The sequence below is a fragment of the Macrotis lagotis genome, chromosome 7 (assembly GCF_037893015.1).
Source record: "Macrotis lagotis isolate mMagLag1 chromosome 7, bilby.v1.9.chrom.fasta, whole genome shotgun sequence".
NCBI classification, from domain to species: domain Eukaryota; kingdom Metazoa; phylum Chordata; class Mammalia; order Peramelemorphia; family Peramelidae; genus Macrotis; species Macrotis lagotis.
The window spans coordinates 208590857-208610969 of record NC_133664.1 but is presented as its reverse complement, the minus strand read 5'-3'; the positions used below and the strand labels follow the sequence as shown (position 1 = coordinate 208610969).

Sequence of the window (20113 nt, the reverse complement as noted above, 5' to 3'; positions counted from 1 at the left end):
GAATCAAGATACCTAAAGATGACCCTGGATGTGAATCAATAAGGGTTAAGAGACTTGCCTCAGGTCACACAGCTAGTAAGGGAGTGTCTGAATTCAAATTTGAACTCAGGTCATGCTACCTCTGGGGATGGTGCTCTAGGCATTATACCAGTTAGCTGCCCCTAGACAATGTGTTTTTTGGGAGCAGTATGAGGATATCACAAGAATGGAAAGTTCCAGAAGCCCTTTGGTACAGGAGTAGCTTTGGTTATGTGTATTTTCTACATACGTGCTTCACTACCAGTGTATTCTAAGATAGTGCTCATATTGATGCTGTATTTGTTATGAGAGAGTGGGCCCCATATTTAAGGAAAAAATGTTATGCAGCTATTCTTAAGTCTTCTTTATAAATGCTTTTGCTTTGAACTAATTGTGTCTACTGGCTGACTATGGAAAGTAAACACTGTTGGAACTCATGAGTTATGGTTTTAAGAGTATTCATCCACAGAGTACTTTGAACATGAGGTTAAGAGTCATCTCTCTGGGGGACCCAACCTACAACCCAAAAATATGGATTGGGTGGGTGAGGTATAGCTTCCAGATGGGATGCCCTAGTGGTTTCTTGGCTGTGACAAAAAAAAAAAGACAAACATTGTATATTCCAGGCATGTTATTGAAGAATTCTCCTTGATCTCTGTACTTGCTGAAAGATGTTAATTTTTAGTTGTTTTTATAAGAGTTCTTATGGCCACCTCCCCTATAAAACAAACATTTATGATTCTGCCATTAGACTATGATTTTTGGACAAACCATATTTTGTCCCTTCTTTGTCCTCATTTACAAATTGGAAAAGTTGTTGCTGTTTGTCTTTTGTTTTCAAAGAGGACCAATGACATCATGCGATAATGTTTTGACTTGAGTGTGAATTGTATTTAAGCAAGACAGAGTTGCACAAAGTCATCAGTCTTTCTCTTTTCCTGAGACATGGAAAGCCAGCAGCAGGACAAAACTCAAAATGACTAGTGATGACCTGGGATGCAATGGATACCTTAGCCTTGTTGATGACTGACCAAGCTCTAAAGCATTCCACACCTTCCAAAAAAAAAAGTAAGAGGTTGTCTAGCTGCCTTCAACGAGTAAAATTCCAATTTTTTTTTTTACAAAAACTAAAATGAGAGGCTATGACTAGGTAATGAACAGTAGCTAAGTAATCTATGCCTTTTTGTGATTTGACAAAGGTTATACCATAAGTTGGTGATAGAGAGAGGATCAGAACCCACATACAATGGTTAATGTCATGCTCTTTCTATATCCTGATATTAGATCTGCTGTTTAAACAAGCAGCTAATCTCATCTTTAACCAAACTGGAAACAAATCACACAAAAACTTCTTTTTTACCTATTCTCCTACTCTAAAGGTAAAGTTCTTTGTAATTGTTGCAATTTATTGCTATCTTTTCTGGTGCCTTCTTGGATATTGAACATTAACCCAAGAAGTTTGAAAAGAAAGTTTCTCACCAAGGAAAAGAAGGAGGGAACTTTAGCTACAAACCATTCCTTTCTGATTATTTACATGGCCCTATGTAGAAGTCTGGTCTTTTGAGTTCACCTTTGTTTCCAATAAGCCATTTGATCTGGGGTTGGAATATAAATTTCCCTTAATCAAAGTGACCAGATAAGCCCATATTTAGATATTGACTTAGTATGCTTATACAATTAAGGCAGGAGCAAAATATATTATACTTCATATGGGCCTGCATATGGCCCTGGAAGCAGCTACCATTATGTACATTGTTTATATTTGAAGATACTTATGTAAGTCTTAGATTTGGCATGATGCCAGCTTTGTTCTGTGCTCCTATAACTGTCCAGCCTAGGGGGCAAACCATGTGGACAGCTAGCTTTCAGTGTGGAGTGGGCAATGAAGGACATGAAGTGGACTGGACAAGGGGGGAGAAGCAGACTAGGAACTTGGGGAACTGATAAACTTGGGCTATGCATATAGATTTATGTATGGACTTGACCCTGCAGCCTCCCACCGCCAAGACTGTACAATAAAAAGGCATAAATTTCTCCAAGGCTTCTCAGCATTCTTTTGGTAGCAACCTGCAAAGCAATGAGGATGGGATTTGTTTGAAATATCCTGCTCCCCTTGAATAGATATGGTATAATTGTAATTGTGGCAGAATTGATCTGATTTACATTTGTTGTAGAAGTTTTGACAGTATTGTATTTGATTTACAATTGGCTCAAGTTGGCAATTTTTGCCATACATTAGGCTTTTCTTTACATCATTCAAGTACATTTTTATCTCTACCATCTCACTTAAACAATTAATGAGTTTGATAAAATCAAAAATACCCTGAGAATCAGACCTGAGTTCTAGTCCTTGCTCAATTGCTAATTTATTGTGATCTTGGTTAAGACCCTTTGTGAAAAAAACAGATTGCTCACACTAGAAGGGACCTTAGAGAACATATAGTCCAGTTCCTTTATTTTGGGTTCAAAGGAACCATGGTTCAGAGAGATGAAACTTCTTGCCCTAGGTCTCATGGATAATGATAGAGCCAGGCTTTAGTTTTACTACCATATTAAATGAGAAGACTTGACAGATATGGTAGTCTATGAATTTTTGAATAGAATTTCCAAAAAGTTACACAATTGTTCCAGATCTCAGTGATCCAGGTCTTGACTGTCCATGTCTTTCTTCCCTTATTTTCTTCCTCAGGCTATTTCACTTGCTCATTAATACCTATTCCAGAGGGTGGGTAATGAAAAGGAGAAGAAAGGAATGTTAGGAATGCCAGTTACTCTAATTTTGGATCCTGGAACCCTGTGTCCCTTTTGTCCTCTTTACTGTCTTAGAACAGTGCCGATCTATGTGTGTGTGTGTGTGTGTGTGTGCGCCTAAACATGGGGGTGTGTAAGTAGGTATGTTATTTTCTTTTACCTTTAATTCAATCTTTTGCTTCTCTAATGTGGCTAATGATATTGATGATGATATTGGAAGAAAAGAAAAGCAAATGTGTATGCAGAAAGGCAAATTTAGGGTAGATCTTCAGAGAAGGAGGAAGAACGAGATCAGAAAGGGAGTGGAAGAAGTCTTGTACCACCCTAAAGAAAGGGTTTCTGTTCAACATCAAAATATATATATATATATAATACTGTACCAGATAACTAGGCTTCTAATCATGGTCCTGCTATTTCTGGTAACTTTGATCCAATGACTTAACTTCTCTGAGTCCTTCCATAATGGGTTTGTTTTTGGTTTTTACAAGGCAATGGGGTTAAGTGACTTGCCCAAGGTCACACAGCTAAGGAAGTATTAAATGTCTTAGGCCACATTTGAACTCAGGTCCTCCTGACTCCAGGGTTGGTGCCCTATCCACTATGCCACCTAGCTGCCCCCTCCCCATGAAGTGTTTGATTAAGATCAAGGAGTCTTGACCTTTTGATGGATAATAGACCCCTTTGGCAGTCTGGTGAAGCCTATAGTCTCCTTCTCAGGTTAATATTTTTAAATGCATAAAATTAAACACAAAGATCACAAAGGAAATCAATTATATTGAAATAATTAGTTATTTTTTTCCCATCCAAGGTCATAGACTCAAGGTAAGAATTCCTGATCTGGATCAGAGGTGTCATGTGTACAACCCACAGGTCGACACTCCCAATAATACCTCTAGAACAAGAGGACCTTAGCTTTGTGCACGGGAACAGACAGCCTTGGAGTTGGCCATGAGCAAAGGTAGGTAAGGGAGGATGCCAGGGAACAAAGGACCACCATCATGTGTCTCTCACACCTTGGCCCTGTCCAGTCCTTCAAAGTTGAGTTTACTCTCCCTTCCAGATAATAGAGAAAATATAGAATAAAATATAATTGGGAAATAATGAATAAAATAAAAATAAAACAAATAATATGAATATACAATATTTTTTGGTCTTTTTGGACAGTCTAGTGGTCCCTATTTCTAGTCTATATTTCTATTTCATTTGAGTTCAAGCCACTGATTCAGATGATCTCTAATATATGGATAAGTATGTGTGTATAAATGTGCATATATATCTATATGTTATCCTGGATCTCTAGGATGAAGGATGGCAATGAAGGGATCAGTGAACATCATTGTCCTTTATACTTTCTCTTTCCTTTTGCTCAATATATGCAGGTGAACTTGGAGTCAGGAAACTTTGGTTATAAACGACCATTTATTAGTTGTATGACTAGTGACTCTTTGAGGCCAGATTCCTTATTTGTTCACTGAGAAGTTTGAAATAGATGATCTCTAAGCTTCCTTCTTATTTGGACAGTTTATGATACTGTATTATGTGATCCACAACCTGGGAGGATTGTGAAAGGGGGAAAACCACACACACACAGTCAGCATCTTTAGCTGATGGACTCAGATAGAGAGTGATTATACCTCATTGTAAGAGGGAAATGTAGAAGGGAATGCTTAGGATAAGAATCAGATGGGGTTCTTGGCAAATTAAGCAGAGAGTTTGGGTTTTAGGGCTTCCCTAGGAAGCTCTATTCATGATGCTTCATGAAAATCAGTGGATGCTAATTATAAAGAAACATGCTGCCTTAAGTTACTTCATCCCTTTTTACCTGGGCTCAAAGAATTCTTATCCAGTCAATGTTTTACTTCCTTTAAAAAACAAATAATCTGTTTAAAACATCTATGACTTACAGAAGCATTTTCCTTGAAACAGTCCTATGAGATAGAAAATGTGAGTATTATGTTATTGCCTTTTTTGATGGATGGAAAAACCATGACTCAAATAAGTTCAATGATTATAGAGTATGGCACCTGATTCCAATGTCTTTCCCCCTCTACCATCTCACTTTCACCACTACCATCTCTGTGGATTATCATTCCCAGTTTAAAAATGAGGGAAAGGGAGGCATCAAAGGGGAAGGGTCTTTCCAAAGTTTACATGATGAGTCAACAAGTTGCCTCTTTCCCAGGCTTACTGTAACCATTCAGGAAGGTTTTTTGGTGGCTAGACTGAATTTCTCTTGGTGTAGATGTTTTTGTTTTGTTTTATCCTTCTAAAAGAGTGACAAGCCATTGCCTTTCCTTTTCCAGATTCATCATAATCTGTTTTTTAAAGCCACTTTGAAGTCATTTCCTTATTTGAGTGTATCTGGCTCCTGAAGCTACTTTTCTCTCTCACATCCCAAGTATAACTGGGGTTTCAATTGCTGTGGCAACTTTCTGGGCTAAATTCACCCTTCCAAAGATCCTAATGCCCTCAGTGGAAGACAGGAGGCAGCATAAGACCATCTGCCTGCAGGAGCCCTAAGTGCAATGGATTTGAACCAAAGACCACATTTGCCAAGTACATGCATCTGTTTTTCTGCATGCTGAAAAACAATGGACTAGTTATTTTAGAGGAAATGAATTTGCACAAGTCTTGTCCTTCCATTAGATTCAAGGCAGGGAGAGGAGAGAGATCCCAGAGGGTTTGACTCAGCAGTTGAACTAAGTGCTCTAATCTACTGAGCACCAATCTCCAAAGCAGGACCCTGAGAGCTGACTTTGAGGAAGAGAAGTGATCCATTACACACCTGCATTTCAGGAGAAAACTATATCTGCCATGAATTATTGGTCACTAGAGGCTTTGAATTTTATGGTAACAGGTGATATCCCTGTTGGCTTTACTCAAGAGAATTGGTTTCCCTATCATCAAGTAGATCTGTTACAAATGAAGGGGGTTGGTCATGGTCTTGAGGTTATTTTGGGTAAGGAAGGAGGTTAGTGAGCAAAGAACTACCTAGCATGTATTTCCCCCACCTTGACCCAGCTCCTTTGGTGTTAAATTTACTATCCTTTCCAAATGGTAGAGAAATAAACCCTAGGATTTTTTACAATCACAGCTTTAAATATGGTATCAGTTTTTCAGTAGGTGGAGCACATCAACAATAGAAAGAAGGACCTCTCTGACTGTCTCTGCCAATCACTCTCACCTTCCTCTGGCCTTCTGCCCATAGCTGGGGACTGGTGGGGAGTTATTATTATCTTCCAAGCAACTGTTCAGATTGTATCACTTCCACAAAGCCTTACCAGAGCATTTGTTCTCTCCTTTGAATTCATTGCACTTACTGTACAAACTCTCCAGCAGTTATGTGGCATTATATGATCTGACTTCTCATGTGCTGCTGGCTTCTGCTGTTATTTGACTTTACATATGTGTCTGACCTTGCATAAATCAATTCTCCTAATTAGGTCAAACTTTCTTACCTCAATTATGGGGATATGGATGAGGAGGAGGTTCAATTTCATGATCTCTAAGATCCTTCCCAGCCTTAACATGCTATGCTTTTCATCTTTGTCTTCCCTGGGTAGCCCTAGCTTGGTGCCTGAAATGTAGTAAATAGCCCAGAAATACTTGACATTTGATTTCTGCTTTCCCTTTCAATTTCAATGAAACAGAGCTCTTATAAATTGTTGGGAGAGAAGGATTGACTAGTCAATTGGGGACATAGCACTTGGGAAGGTAAGGTAGAGGAGGCAATAAAGGTAAGGCCTGAAAATGGTCTCTTCTGTGTGACATTGTCCACCAGAGGCTTTGGATCTCTATTGTATATGTGATGGATTATAACAATATATACCTTAGTGTCACAGCTTTTGGAGAGATTAAAATATGTAAACTTATATAAGGTTATATTAAAAAGAGTCTCTTGCTTTTCATAGGCAACATGCTTATCCCTAGGTCCACCTTTACTGACTATTCTGTGGAGATAAAACCTTGGTGGTAAGCAAGGATAGGCTAGGCAAAAAGCTTATGCAGAAGCAGAAGACCATTGAGAAACTGGTTTGATTCTCTAAGGAAAAGATGTTTAATTTCAGCCTAACAGCCCTACCGTACAAAGAAGGGTAATCAATAAAAAACATTCATTGTTCAACTGAAATGCCTGACTCTTCGTTTTCCCATTTGGATTTTCTTGGTGAATATATTGGAGTGTTTTGTCACTTTCTTCTCTAGTTCATTTTACTGATGAATAAACTATGGCAGAAAGGATTAAGTGACCTGCCCAGGGTCATACAATTAAGTGTCGGAGGTCAGATCTGAACTGGGGAAGAAAAAGTCTTCCTGACTCCAGGCCCAGCATTCTATCCACTGTGCCACCTAGCTACTCACTATGTGATCACAGACAAGTTATATTGCTATACCTTCATTTGCAAAATCAGCAGATTAGAATAGTCAGTATTTAAGAGAGCAAAGCTGGTATAGTGGAAAGACCACTGGAATTAGAGGTTTAAAAGATCTAGGTTGCTGGCTCTACCACTTGGTACTTATGCAACCTTGGATATAAAGTCACTTTACTCCTCATGGCCTCAGTTTCCTCATCTGTAAAATAATTTGATGACTTACTCCCCAGTCCTTTGGTGGAATTTTTCTACCTTGGACCAAAAAAGGATACCCAGACACCTACTGTGGAAAGGCAGCTTTTTTGTTCTCTGAGGACAGCACAGAATCCCAGGAAACCAGTCATCATCACAAGCGCCCCTGCAAAGATGAGGATGTAGGCAGAAGTGACAAAGGTACTGGAGGCCAGGACGCTCAGGTAGCCACTTTTCTCCACCAGGGTCCAGGTGCCCACAGCTAGGACAGCTGCTCCACCAACCTAAAGGAGGGATAGAGAGAAGCAATAAGGTTGGGGTAATGGAAAGTTACGGAAGGAACACTATTATCAAAGGATTCCTGCCCATATTTGCTAGAAAAGTTTTTCCTTAAAAGGTATTGAAATCAACCTCAAGGCTTAATTGATCTAAGGAACTAAGGTTTGAATCATCAGTATAAGCATCCAAGTGGCTTAAGTATAAATGTGAAGAAGTCAGTAATTCCTTCCCTGGCAATGGCAAGTCCAGAAGGAGGGAAGATTCAATGCTGAATCTTATACTTTCTTTTAACTCTTTTCTAGTGTCTCATTTTGTCATAATCCCAATCCTGAATTATCAAACCAACCCTACTTAAGGCTCAAATATAATAGGGATTAGGCATGCAGACAAATAAGACAATGAGCATAAAGGCAGGCATCAATGGTCAAATTTGGAGTTAGGTTAAACTTTTTAAAAGTTTAAACAGACAAATAAATCTAGAGTCTATCTGTCCAACTCTGATTACTGGAAACAAGAGTTTTGAAGAACAGATTTGTATCCTTGTTCTCTTAACAGTTCTACAAGGGCAAAATATTTAGCTTTCTCCTTCTGTAAAAACAAGAGGATTAGACTAGATGATCTCTTAGGTTTTGTAGAATTCTAATAGTCTATAATGATATTAAGTTTGCAAATCATACACATTTACTTAATTGGAATTCATAACAGAATCTTGGAACTAACCTCAGTCTTCTCTATAATATATCTGAAAAAAGTGGTCCATCCAACATCTGCTGGATGATGAAGGCCTTCTGTGTCAGAAAACCTACTGGTTATTAAGGCAGGAGTCAAGACTTTTTGGATAACTATAATAATTTTTAAAATATATTTTTATTTATTTCATTAAATAGTTCTCAATTCTGTATACATTTTTTAAACATTCATTTAAAATTTTTTGAGTTCCAAGTCCCTTTCTTACCTCCTATCTCTCCCCTGACCTTGAGAAGACAAGCAATTTGAAATCTATTATATAAATGAAGTTGTGCAAAATATATTTCCATATTAGTTATTTTTGCAAAATAAAACATTCAAAAAGAAAACAATAAAAATAAAGTTTTAAAACTATGTTTCAGTTTTCATTTAGAGTTCTTCAGTTGTCTCTCTGGAGGTGTATAGCATCTTTCGCCAAAGTTCCTTTGGAACTGTCTTGGATCATTGTCTTATCAGAGTAGTTAAGTCTTTAAAAGTTGATCATCCTTACAAAATTGCTATTGTAAAATGTTCTGGGGTGGCTAGGTTGCACAATGGTTAGAGCACTGTCCCTGGAGTCAGGAGTACCTGAGTTCAAATCTAACCTCAGACACTTAATAATTACCTAGCTGTATGGCCTTGGGCAAGCCACTTAACCCCATTGCCTTGCAAAAAACCTAAAAAGAAAGAAAAAAGTAAAATGCTCTCTCAATTCATTTTGTGTAAGTTCATATAACTCTTCCCAGGTTTGTTCTGAAAGCATTTGTCTGTCATTTCTTTATAGTCCAATGGTACTTCATCATAATTATATCTCATAACTTTTTCAACCAATTCCCAATTGATGAGCATCACTTCAATTTCCAATTCTTTGCCTTCCCTAAAAGAGCTGTTATAATTATTTTTTGTACAAATTATAGATCAAGCAGTACTATTGCTAGATTAAAAGGTATTTATGATTTTAAAGCCCTTTGGGCATAGTTCCAAATCGTTTTACAGAATGGTTGGATTAATTCACAACTCCACTATCAGGGCATGAGTGACTCAGTTTTTCCATTTTCCCTTCAGCATTTATCATTTTCCTCTTCAGTCATGTTAATTAATCTGACAAATGTGAGGTGGTATCTTGGAATTGTTTTAATTTGCATTTTCAAATGCAAATTAGAGCATTTAAAAATGTAACTTTTGATAGTTTTGATTTCTTTTTCTGAAAACTTCTCATTTATATCTTTGACCATTTATCATCTGGATTCCTTACAGAAAAATGGTCTTTATTAGAGAAACTTGCTGTGAAATTCCCCTCCCCTCCATTTTTCCTATTTTACTTCTAATTTTGGCTTCATTAGTTTTGTTTGTGTAAAAGATTTTAAATTTCATGTAATCATAACTATTTTACTTCCTGTGATCCTATCTCTTGTTTGATCATAAACTCTTCCCTTATCCATAGACCTGACAGGTACATTTTTCCATGCTCTCCTAATTTATTTATAATGTCACCCTTTATGTCTAAATCCTTTATCTATTTTGACTTTACATTGGAATATAGTGTGAGATATTGGTCTATGTCTATTTACTTCCAAACTGCTTTCCAGTTTTCCCATAAATTTTTGGCAAATGTTTGTAAAAGCTTGTATCTTTGGGTTTATCAAACACTGCTTTACTATATCATTTACTTCTGTGTATTATACACCTAATCTATTTCATTGATCTATCATTCTATTTCTTAGCCAGTAGAAGATGATTTTGTTGATTACTGCCTTTAATATAGTATGAAATCTAGAACTGCTAGATAATCTTACTTCACATTTTTAAAAATTGATTTCCTTGGTTTTTTGACCTTTTGTTCTTCCAAATGAATGTTGTTATTATTTTTCTAGTTCTTTTAAATAATTTATGGTAATTTGATTGTTATGACACTGAATATGTAAATTATCTTCAGTAGAATTGTCATTTTTATTATATTGTCTTGGCTTAGCCATGGGCAGTTAATATTTCTCCAATTGTTTAGCTCTGTCTTTACTTGTGTGAAAAGTGTTTTATAAATATGCTCATATAATCCCTGGGTTTGTTTTGGCAGAAAGACTTCCAAGGATTTTATATTGTTTGCAGTTATTTTAAGTGGAATTTCTTTCTATATCTTCCTGCTAGGGTTTTATTGCTAGAATTTAGAAATGCTGATGATTTATGGGGTCTTATTTTATATCCTACAACTTTATTTTAATTATTCAACTAATTCCAGATGGTTCTTTAGAATTCTCTTGAAAATATCACCTTTAAAGAGTGATATTCTCATTGGTTATTCTAATTTCTTCAATTTCTTTTTAACATCTTAATGCTTGCTACAACTAGTATTTCTAATACAATATTGAATGATAATGGTGCTAATGGATCCTGATCTTCATACCTAATCTTACTAGGAAATCTTCAAGTTTATCCCTATTACAGATAGTTACCAATCATTTTAAGAAATGCTCAACTTATTCTTATGATTTCTAGTGTTTTTAATAGGAATGAGAGATACATTTTGTCATTTTCTGAAGATTGATAAAATGAGATTATTATTGATTTTATTTTTGATATGATTAATTATGCTCATGGTTTCATTCATATTAAATCAGCCCTGCAATCCTAGCATAAATACCATCTGATCATTGTGATATATTGCTTTTATCTTCTTTTTAGTATTTTTATTTAAAAATGTTCCTGGCAATATTCATTAAGGAAACTGAATTACAATTTTCTTTCTCTGTTTCTTTCTAGTTTAGATGTCAGCACCATATTTATGTCACAAGAGGAATTTGACAGAATTCTTTCTTTAACTATTTTTTTCCCAAAGTGTATATGGTACTGGGATTAATTGTTACTTAATTGTTGGATGGAATAAACTGGTAATTCTATCTGGTGCTGGGGATTTTTTCTTAGGGAGATAGCTTATGTCAATTTCTTTTTTTATAAGTTGGGTTATTTAAGCATTTTATGCCTTCTGTTAATCTGGGAAAATTATTTTTTTTGTAAATATTCACCATTTCATTTAGATTGTAAATTTTACTGGCATAGAGTTGGGCACAATAGTTCCTAAATATTGCTTTAATTTAACTTCATTGCTGGTGAATTCACCTTTTTCATTTTTGACATTGGTAATCTGTTTTTCTTCTCTCTTTTTAAAATCAAATTAATCAATGATTTATCTATTTTATTGACTTTTTTATAAAATAAGTTCTAATTTTATTAATTCAATGAATTTTTTAGCTTTCAATTTTATTAACCTCTCCTTTGATTTTTAGGATTTTTATTTTGGCATTTAATTGGGTATTTTTAATTTGTTCTTTTTCTTGTTTTTTTTAGTTGCATGCCTAATAATGGACCTGTTCTTTCTCTCTTTTATTGATATATGCATTTAGAGGTATAAAATTTCCCCTAAATAGTGCTTTGGATGCATTCCTCAGATTTTGGAATGTTGTCTCTTTAATGAGAATTATTGATTGTTTCTATGATTTTCTTTGATCCACTTATTCTTTAGAGTTAGATCATTTCATTTCAATTAATTTTTAATCTATGCTTCCATGACCCTCTAATGAATGTAATTTTTTATTGCATTTTGATCTAAAAAGGGTGCATTTAATAGTTATGCTTTTCTATATTTGGTTGTGAAGCTTTTTTTGTTCTATCAATATTTTGAAGGTTCATAGATAAGCTGAAAAAAAAGATATATGCCTTTCTATTTCCATTCAGTTTTCTCTAGAGGTCTATCAATATCTAACTCTTCTTCTAAGATTCTATTCATCTCCTTGACTTTTTTCTTATTTATTTTATAGTTAGAATTATCTAGCTATGAGAGGGAGAAGTTGAGATCTTCCACTAATTAAGTTTTACTGTCTGTTACCTCCAGAATTAATTTATTTTTCCTTTAAGAATTTGGTTGCTATGCTATTTGGTGTATAAATACACATACATATATACATACATACATATATATATATATATATATTTATTTATTCTTGATATTACTTCATTGTCTTTGCTACCTTTTAACAAGATGTAGTTTTTCTGCTAATTCTGTTTGATTACATCTATTTTAACTTTTGCTTTGTCTGAGTTCATGATTGTTACTGATACCTTTTTTTACCTCAGCTGAAGCATAATAGATTCTGCTCTAACCCCTTATTCTAACTCTGTGTGCATGTTTTTGTTTCTTATAAACAACATATTGTTGGAATCTGGTTTCTAATCCATTCTGCTATTCACTTCCATTTTATAGATGAGTTCATCCCTTTCACATTCACAGTTTTACTTATTAACTAACTGTGTGTTTCCTTCTAGTCTATTTTCTTCTGTTTATGATTTTCTCTCTCTTTTTATCCTGCCCCTTTTCTAAAGTCTGTATTGCATTTGACCACTACCTTCTTTTATCTTACCCTCCCTATTTCCCTTGCCCCTTTCCCTGTTGGGAAAAATTGTATGTGTGTGTGTGTGTGTGTGTGTGTGTGTGTGTGTGTGTACACATGTGTGTGCATTTTCCCCTTCTTTGAAACAATTTTGATATGAATGAGGTACAAGTGTTGCATGCCTCCTCCATTTTCCTCCACTGTTATGTTCTTCCTTGTGCACATCTTTAATGTGAAACAATTTCCACCATTTTGCCCTTACTATCCCTTCTTCCAGGACATTCCTCTTTCTTGCCTTTTGTTGTTCAGTCATTTCAATTGGGTCCAACTATGTGTGATCCCATTTGGGATTTTCTTGGCAAGGATACTGGACTAGCTTGCCATTTCCTTCTTCAGCTCACTTACAGAGAGGAAACTGAGGCAAAAAATGTTAAATGATGTGCCCAGGGTCATACAATTAATAAGCCTCTGAGGTCAGATTTGAACTCAGGAATATGAGTCTTCCTAACTTTAGGCCTGTACCTCCAGCTACCCTATTTGACTATGAAAGCTGTCTTGTGTCTTACAGGAGATCCCTGTAATCTCATTCTGGCTAGTTGCCAGGTCTCCTTATTCTAGCTGAAAAGTTCCTAAAGCTGCTGCTGATTCTGTTTCTACCTCACCATTGGTATTTCATCCATGTGAACTCTGGGCTAGTCTTCACTCCTGTGTCACAGATATGTCCTTCCAGTCCACTAAGTTGTCTTGGGCTGGAAGAATATCTCACTCTGCTACTCCAGAATTCTATTTGAAGTGTTTTTTCAAAGTTGTTTGGAAGGGAATGTTGCAAGAGTTCATTTGAGCATTTTCTTTACTCTGCCATCTTGGCTCTGATCCTGGAAATCCTGGATAACTATAGTTGCTAGAATGATGTTTAGTCCCATTTTACAGAAAAGGAAATTTGTGCAAGATTTCACAATTATAGAGTGAGTGTTAAAGGCAGGATTTGATTTCTGACTCCAAGTTTGGCACTTTATTCATTATGTCATAATACTTTTTTTTCTCCTCACCTCCTCTGAGGAAAGCGAAAGTAGGTATAGACCTCTCATACCTTTACAGAGTCCTTTGAGAATTGCAATGAATTAGTGGCCATCTGGTCAATAATCACACTACTTAGTCATTCAGCCTTGACTTAAGACCTCCATGGACAGGGAACTTATCATCTCTTGAGTTAGCCAATTCCATTTTTTTTTAATACCTTGAGTAGGCAGTACAGGGATTAGAACACTGGGCTTGGAGTCAAGAACACCTAGTATAACTCTGACATCAGACACTTATTGGTTGTAAGATTCTGGGCAAGTCATTTAACCTCTACTTCAGTTTCCTTCATATATAAAATGAGAATAATAGTACCTGCCTCACAAGGTTAACTTATTAGATAATAATTGTGAAGCACTTAATTCAGGACCTGGAACATAGCAAACACTGTATACATGTTAGATATTAGTATTAGTAGTAATAATTTAAGTTTTACTCAATATTAAACCTAAAATTGCCCCCTTGCAACATCCACCTTTTGTTCTTGGTTGTGCTCTCTGGAGCCAACACAAACAAGGTTCCTCTGCCCCTTGACAATCTTTCAAATAGTCAAAGACAGTTATCATGTACCTCCTGAGTATTCTTTTTTTTCAAGGTTAAACACATTTCATTCCTGCAACTGATCTCATATTTCATGAAACTTTTACTGTCTTTGGTGTTTTCCTCTCTATATATGTTCAAACATTAATCCTGCTAAAACTGTGGTACAAAACTGAACACAAATCATCTTCAGATGAGGTTTCATAAAAGCACACTACAATGGGACTATCATCTCCTTATTTCTGGAGATGATTTTCTCAGTCCAAGATGGCATTAGCTTCTTTTGGGCTGCCACCTCCTAACCCTGACTGAGATGGAGCTTGCAGGCAACTAAAACCTCTAGAACTTTTTCAGAACTGCTGTCCTTCTATACCTCTCCTTCCTTCCCTCCTAAATGACCTAAGTACAGAGTCCTCATTATAGTTGGACCTCTTATGTATTTTTTCCATTCCACAAGTCCCTAGGACTCACTACTATCATGCTTCTTATCTCTTTGTCCTGTCCCATGCTTCATTTACAGTATGATATAGTCTTAAAACTAATGTGTTTGGAATTATGGAAACTCTATTTGAATTTATTCTGGTTCTCATTTCCTTTATGAGCTTGGACAAATCATCTCTTACTGTGTCTCATTTTCCTCAGTTATAAAATTAGGGGGTTAGACTAGCTGAATTATAAGGTCCTTGAGATTCTACAGGTCTATCTGCAGAACTATCTCCATTAGTTTTCTTCACAGATCTAGAGTTAGAGCTGGAAGGAATATCTGAAGTTATCTAGCAAAGTGGTATCAAGCTAAAATAGAAACTGATTCTTGTAGGCTGTATGTTGACTTAGAAAGTCACAAAATAGCATTATCTATATTGTTCTATATTTGCATTAATTTTGTTAAACATTTCCCAATTACATTTTAATCTGGTTCTGTGTACTTGGGAATTCTGTAGTCAGTTTTTGATACTCTGATCTTGTCCACCTTTCTTATTTTGAAGACATGGAAATGCAGGAAAGTGACTTGCCCAAAGAATGATAGGTAGTAAGTGATACAGTCAAGAATCAAACCCAGATTTTCTATCTATACCCTTACTGTTTTCACTGCACTGGATCTCCCCTTTTTTAACTTTCCCATTTTATAACAGGAGTTTACCTTAGGATCCTTCTCCACTGGATCGAGGTAATGGCATGTTAGTTATTCCAACTCTTTTTTAAAAAATCTACTTCATCATGTCCTGTTATAAGAGGGAACCATTAATAGAAAGCATTGCTTTTACTCATCTGAAGGAGGGCCTTTTTAATTTCCTCAGAAAATCAAAGATTTTTAGGATCAAAGAACTTTAAAAGATAATTTGATTCAACCTTCTGTCCTTAATTATCCCTATTTTAAAAATTCATTCATTCATACATTCAGCATTTATTAAGCATCTACTATATGTGAAAAAAATACTGTACTATGTGAGGGGGAGAAGCAAAGCCTCCAAAGACATGATCCCTGTCCTCATGCAATTAATGGTTTAGTATAAGAAAAAGTCATCAACATAGATAATTGCAAATATGATATTACATGATAAGTACATCAAAGAGGTGAAAAATAAAGAAGTATATTAGGTCCAATGGGGGAATCAGAGGAGGCTTCCTAGAAGAGGTGTTGTTGTTTATTTTTCATTCTCAAAGAGAATCAGTGACATCAGGAAAGTGATATCTTCACTTGTAAGTTAATGTATTTAAGTAGAGGAGGTAGCAAACATAAATGAGGCAAGTGACCTACAAGGGGATAAAAGTCTTTTCTCAAGTCACACAACTGTAAGTAATAAGACTGGGATTTAATCCCAGATCTCTTGACTTCAAAAATCAATTCTTGATCCATTATTATACCCCTCCCCCCCAAATCCTTTAAGCCCTGATTTCCCCCCCCCCCAGATTTCCCTGAATAATCATATTTGCTCCTCTATTTCAGTGACTCTACTAATTTTGCAGTTTGAATATATCTATGTATACACAGACACAGGTACACAGACATGTATATACATCAAAAATAGTGCTTAGATTTCTATTTCTCTATCCATCAAGCAATCCACGCATTAAATACCAATTCTAGGTCAGAGTCATAACTGGCAAAGGGCAAACAAAATTTTGTCCCAGGGGCTTGACCCTTTGTGGGATTGTATTTCCTATCCATGGGTTTACTATCTCTACCTTTTCTCCTTCTGAATGTATGATTGCCTGTGGCTACCACCCTCATGGTACCATCTCCATGATGCCCTCTTTCGGTGGAACACCTGGTCCAAACAACTTCTGGTTCAAGGGCCAGAACTCTCTGGGGATGGGTCACTCTCTTCCAATGTTCCTGTACCCAAAGTGAAATGGTCTCCTGTTACTCATTTTCAGCCTCCCCTGGTACAAATGCACCTTTGGTGGGACTGTCCTCTACTCATCCTACTTCCTTTTTATCTTCCCCCCACTAAGGTAATATAACATAGGCATGATTTTTTTGGTACTTATACTCTGGATAGATTGAATGATATGCATTTAAGATTACATCAATTTGTAATGTTTTGTTAGAAGTTTGTGAATACTTTTTCAAATCTTTGATTCCTGATGCTACAGTTATATATATATATATATATATATATTATATATCATATATAACAATATATATTATATCACATATAGCAATATATAATATATTATATGCATATAATATAATATATTATATATATATACATAAAATATACATATATATTTTTGTCCAGAAGCACTTTTCTTACAGGGAGGAAACAAAGTGAGAAAACTAATGAAAACAGGCAGCTATGTTCCTAGGAGGTTGATTGACCTCCCAGGAACAAAGGAATATAAAAGAAATCTTTTGTGGATTAGAAATTTAGATTATCTGTCTCTCATATCCACTGGACTCATTTTTTTTTTTTTTTAGTTTTTGCAAGGCAATGGGGTTAAGTAGCTTTCCCAAGGCCACAGGGCTAGGTCATTATTAAGTGTCTGAGGTCAGATTTGAACTCAGGTACTCCTGACTCCAAGGCCAGTGCTCTATCCACTGCACCAATGACATCAAAAGGGTGATATCTTGACTTGCAAGTGAATTGAATTTAAGTGAGACAGAATTGTGCAGTCATCAGTCACACTCTTTCCTCCATAGCAATTGACTATGTCCACAAAACGCAATCATTATCTGATGATTAATGCTTCAGTGATAAGTATCTCTAAATTTAACTAGGTTTATCCCTATTTTGGAGTCAATAATACTAGCAAGCATTTATAAGTTTTTAGGTTAAATAGTTTTAAGGTTTTCAAAGTTCTTTACATATATTTTTTCATTTGATCCTTACTACTTTTTTAGGAGGTAGGTATTACTATAACTACAACTACAAAAAAATAACTACTACTATCACTATACCAATACTACTACTACTACTACTACTACTACTACTACTACTACTACTACTACTACAATTTTAAAGATGAGAAAATTAAGGCTCATAGAGGTTTTTTGATGTATCTACTGTCACCCAGCTAGTATGTATTTGAGTCAGAATTTGGACTTCTTAGAGTCTTCCTAATTCCAGGACTAACATCCTGTGTTATTGTGCCAACTAGCTGCCCCAAAGGCATCTAATTTCTCAAAGACTTTCTACTCATGACCTTCCAAAGATTGTGATCTTCCAGCTCCATCAGGGTTATATTCATGTCACTAAGAGGCATCAATCAGAGAATGTGTCATCCATCTTCACTCTCCATGATGATATAATTTACATACTTTATTTCATTGTACTCCACTGTGAGAAGAGGCTAGGGCGGGGACTTATGTCTTATATATTTTTTGAATCTTCTAATATCTATCTTTGAAATTTCTGCAGCACAAGCTGTTGCATTCAACAGGTGTTTTTAAATGTCCAATGAATGAACATTATCAGGTAGATAATCAGTTGGGTATTGCCATCTACATTCTGCACTTATGGATCAGAGAAAAGAGACTTGATCGTGCTTAATTTTGGCAATTATAAATTAATCCAGACAAGGAATGATTTCTCCAACCTGAGTCACCTGGATTGCAGCAGTATGTTAAGTTTTTCAGGAAAAACACCCAACATTCATCTAGTTTTTAAGGGCTTCCTGAAAGATTTGATTATAGGGGATTTGCTGTATTCTGATACCAACTCTGCTGTTCATTCATCATTAGTTGTATGAACAGATCCTCTTCCTACTCAGGGTTTTGACTCCGCATCCATTAAATGAAGGATTGGACCAGAGGAGTCTTTTCCAGGTCTAACAGTTGTTATGCATTTCAAGCTTCAGATGCTATGAAAAATATTTCTAATCTCCTTCTCCCTTAATAACTGATCATTTCATAGGATATAACTGTTGCTTTCAGATTATCTGCAGTCTTTCTTGGAATTGTGAATCCCTTTCTCTGGATATGATTGATTCAATTTTTAAACCACTGGGGGGCACTGCTGGCCAGTAACTTATCCTATTCAACAAAAGAAACCAGGCATTAAAACAAGCTAACAAGGAAGATATCTAGGAGGGTATGTGCTCCATTTAACACCAGGGTTGTACTCGAGGGTACTACCAATCAATAGGTAGTTCTCAAAAAGCTGCTCCTTCTCTTCGCCAGATTTGCCCCATTTTGTGGGTGGTAATGTTTATCTCATTAATCTAGGGATATGGTCTTCCAGGATTTATAAAGTTAAACTATTGGATCAGTCATCACCTACTGAAAATGCTCCACTTCTTTTTATTCCCACTAGATTTCAAAGGACCTTAATAACCAGAAATCACTGCACAGTCATGGTTTGATCAAAACCAGTTTTTACTCATGATCAAAGAATAAAAGGAATGCAATCAAATAGATTTAAGATAATTGCTACGTGAACTTTGAATCCTTAGCTCCTATCAACTAGGCAACTCACCAATTATTTATAGATACACCCTAAAACTAGAAGCCCTAAATAAAGTTCAAATGTTATGCCTGTCAACCATCCCACTGGGAGTGAGTAAATATTCCAAATGCCTGTATTACTAAATATTTTTTAGTCTTAAGTTCGCAAATATCCCTGGAATTTTCCATCATGTCCCTAGTATTTTCCCCTCCCCTCAAAGTCTCTTTACCTCCCCATGCACATTGACTTATCTATCTCTATCAGAAGGTCAAAGTCAAGTCAAGTGAGGAATTTGGAAAGCATGTTGTTTCCTGATGCTATTGCTTTTCTGGACCAGTTCTGTCACTGTTAACAGTTCTGATTGTTTCTCAGTGGGCATGGAACTCAGAGTGATCCTTGATATCTATTCACTGTTATTGGAACAGTGGGACTGAATCACAGAAAGGCCAAGTATAAAGAAAAGTTTTTCTGGACACTGTTTCTTCCCCTGACCTTAAACTATCCCTTAAGTATTTGAGCCATATGTTATTTTCAGTTCAGCCTTCTAGCTCCTTTCATCTCCTAATCTCAGGGTTTGGAGTGTATAACCATCATAAGGAAATTTATGTATCATCAGATATTAATTATAAATTTACTTTGCTTCATTTAAAATAACTGATTATTTGTTGAGTATATATTATATGTAATGAATTTTTTAAAACACTGGAAATTCAAAAATGAAAAACAATTCAGTTTTTGCCCTCAAGAATCCTATTCTCTAATGGTATGACATGATCATTATATGTAAGATATAAGGTAGAATATATAAAAGCAAAAGCAGGTGAAATCCCTACTATATGGTATAAGAAAATTTGAGGGAGGAAGTAGTGAGAGAGAAGAGACAAAGATA

General features: G+C 35.7%; 1 protein-coding gene across 4 annotated transcripts in view; it reads right to left on the bottom strand.

Annotated features, from left to right (window-relative positions):
• The window catches only part of TSPAN11 (tetraspanin 11), a 143703-nt gene that overhangs the window by 60508 nt on the left and 63082 nt on the right, over positions 1–20113 (bottom strand). For all 4 annotated transcript variants that reach the window (XM_074194641.1, XM_074194638.1, XM_074194639.1 and 1 more), the window contains one exon: positions 7424–7615. In XM_074194641.1, the coding sequence (XP_074050742.1) occupies positions 7424–7615 (192 nt within the window). The remainder of the gene's footprint in view (positions 1–7423; positions 7616–20113) is intronic.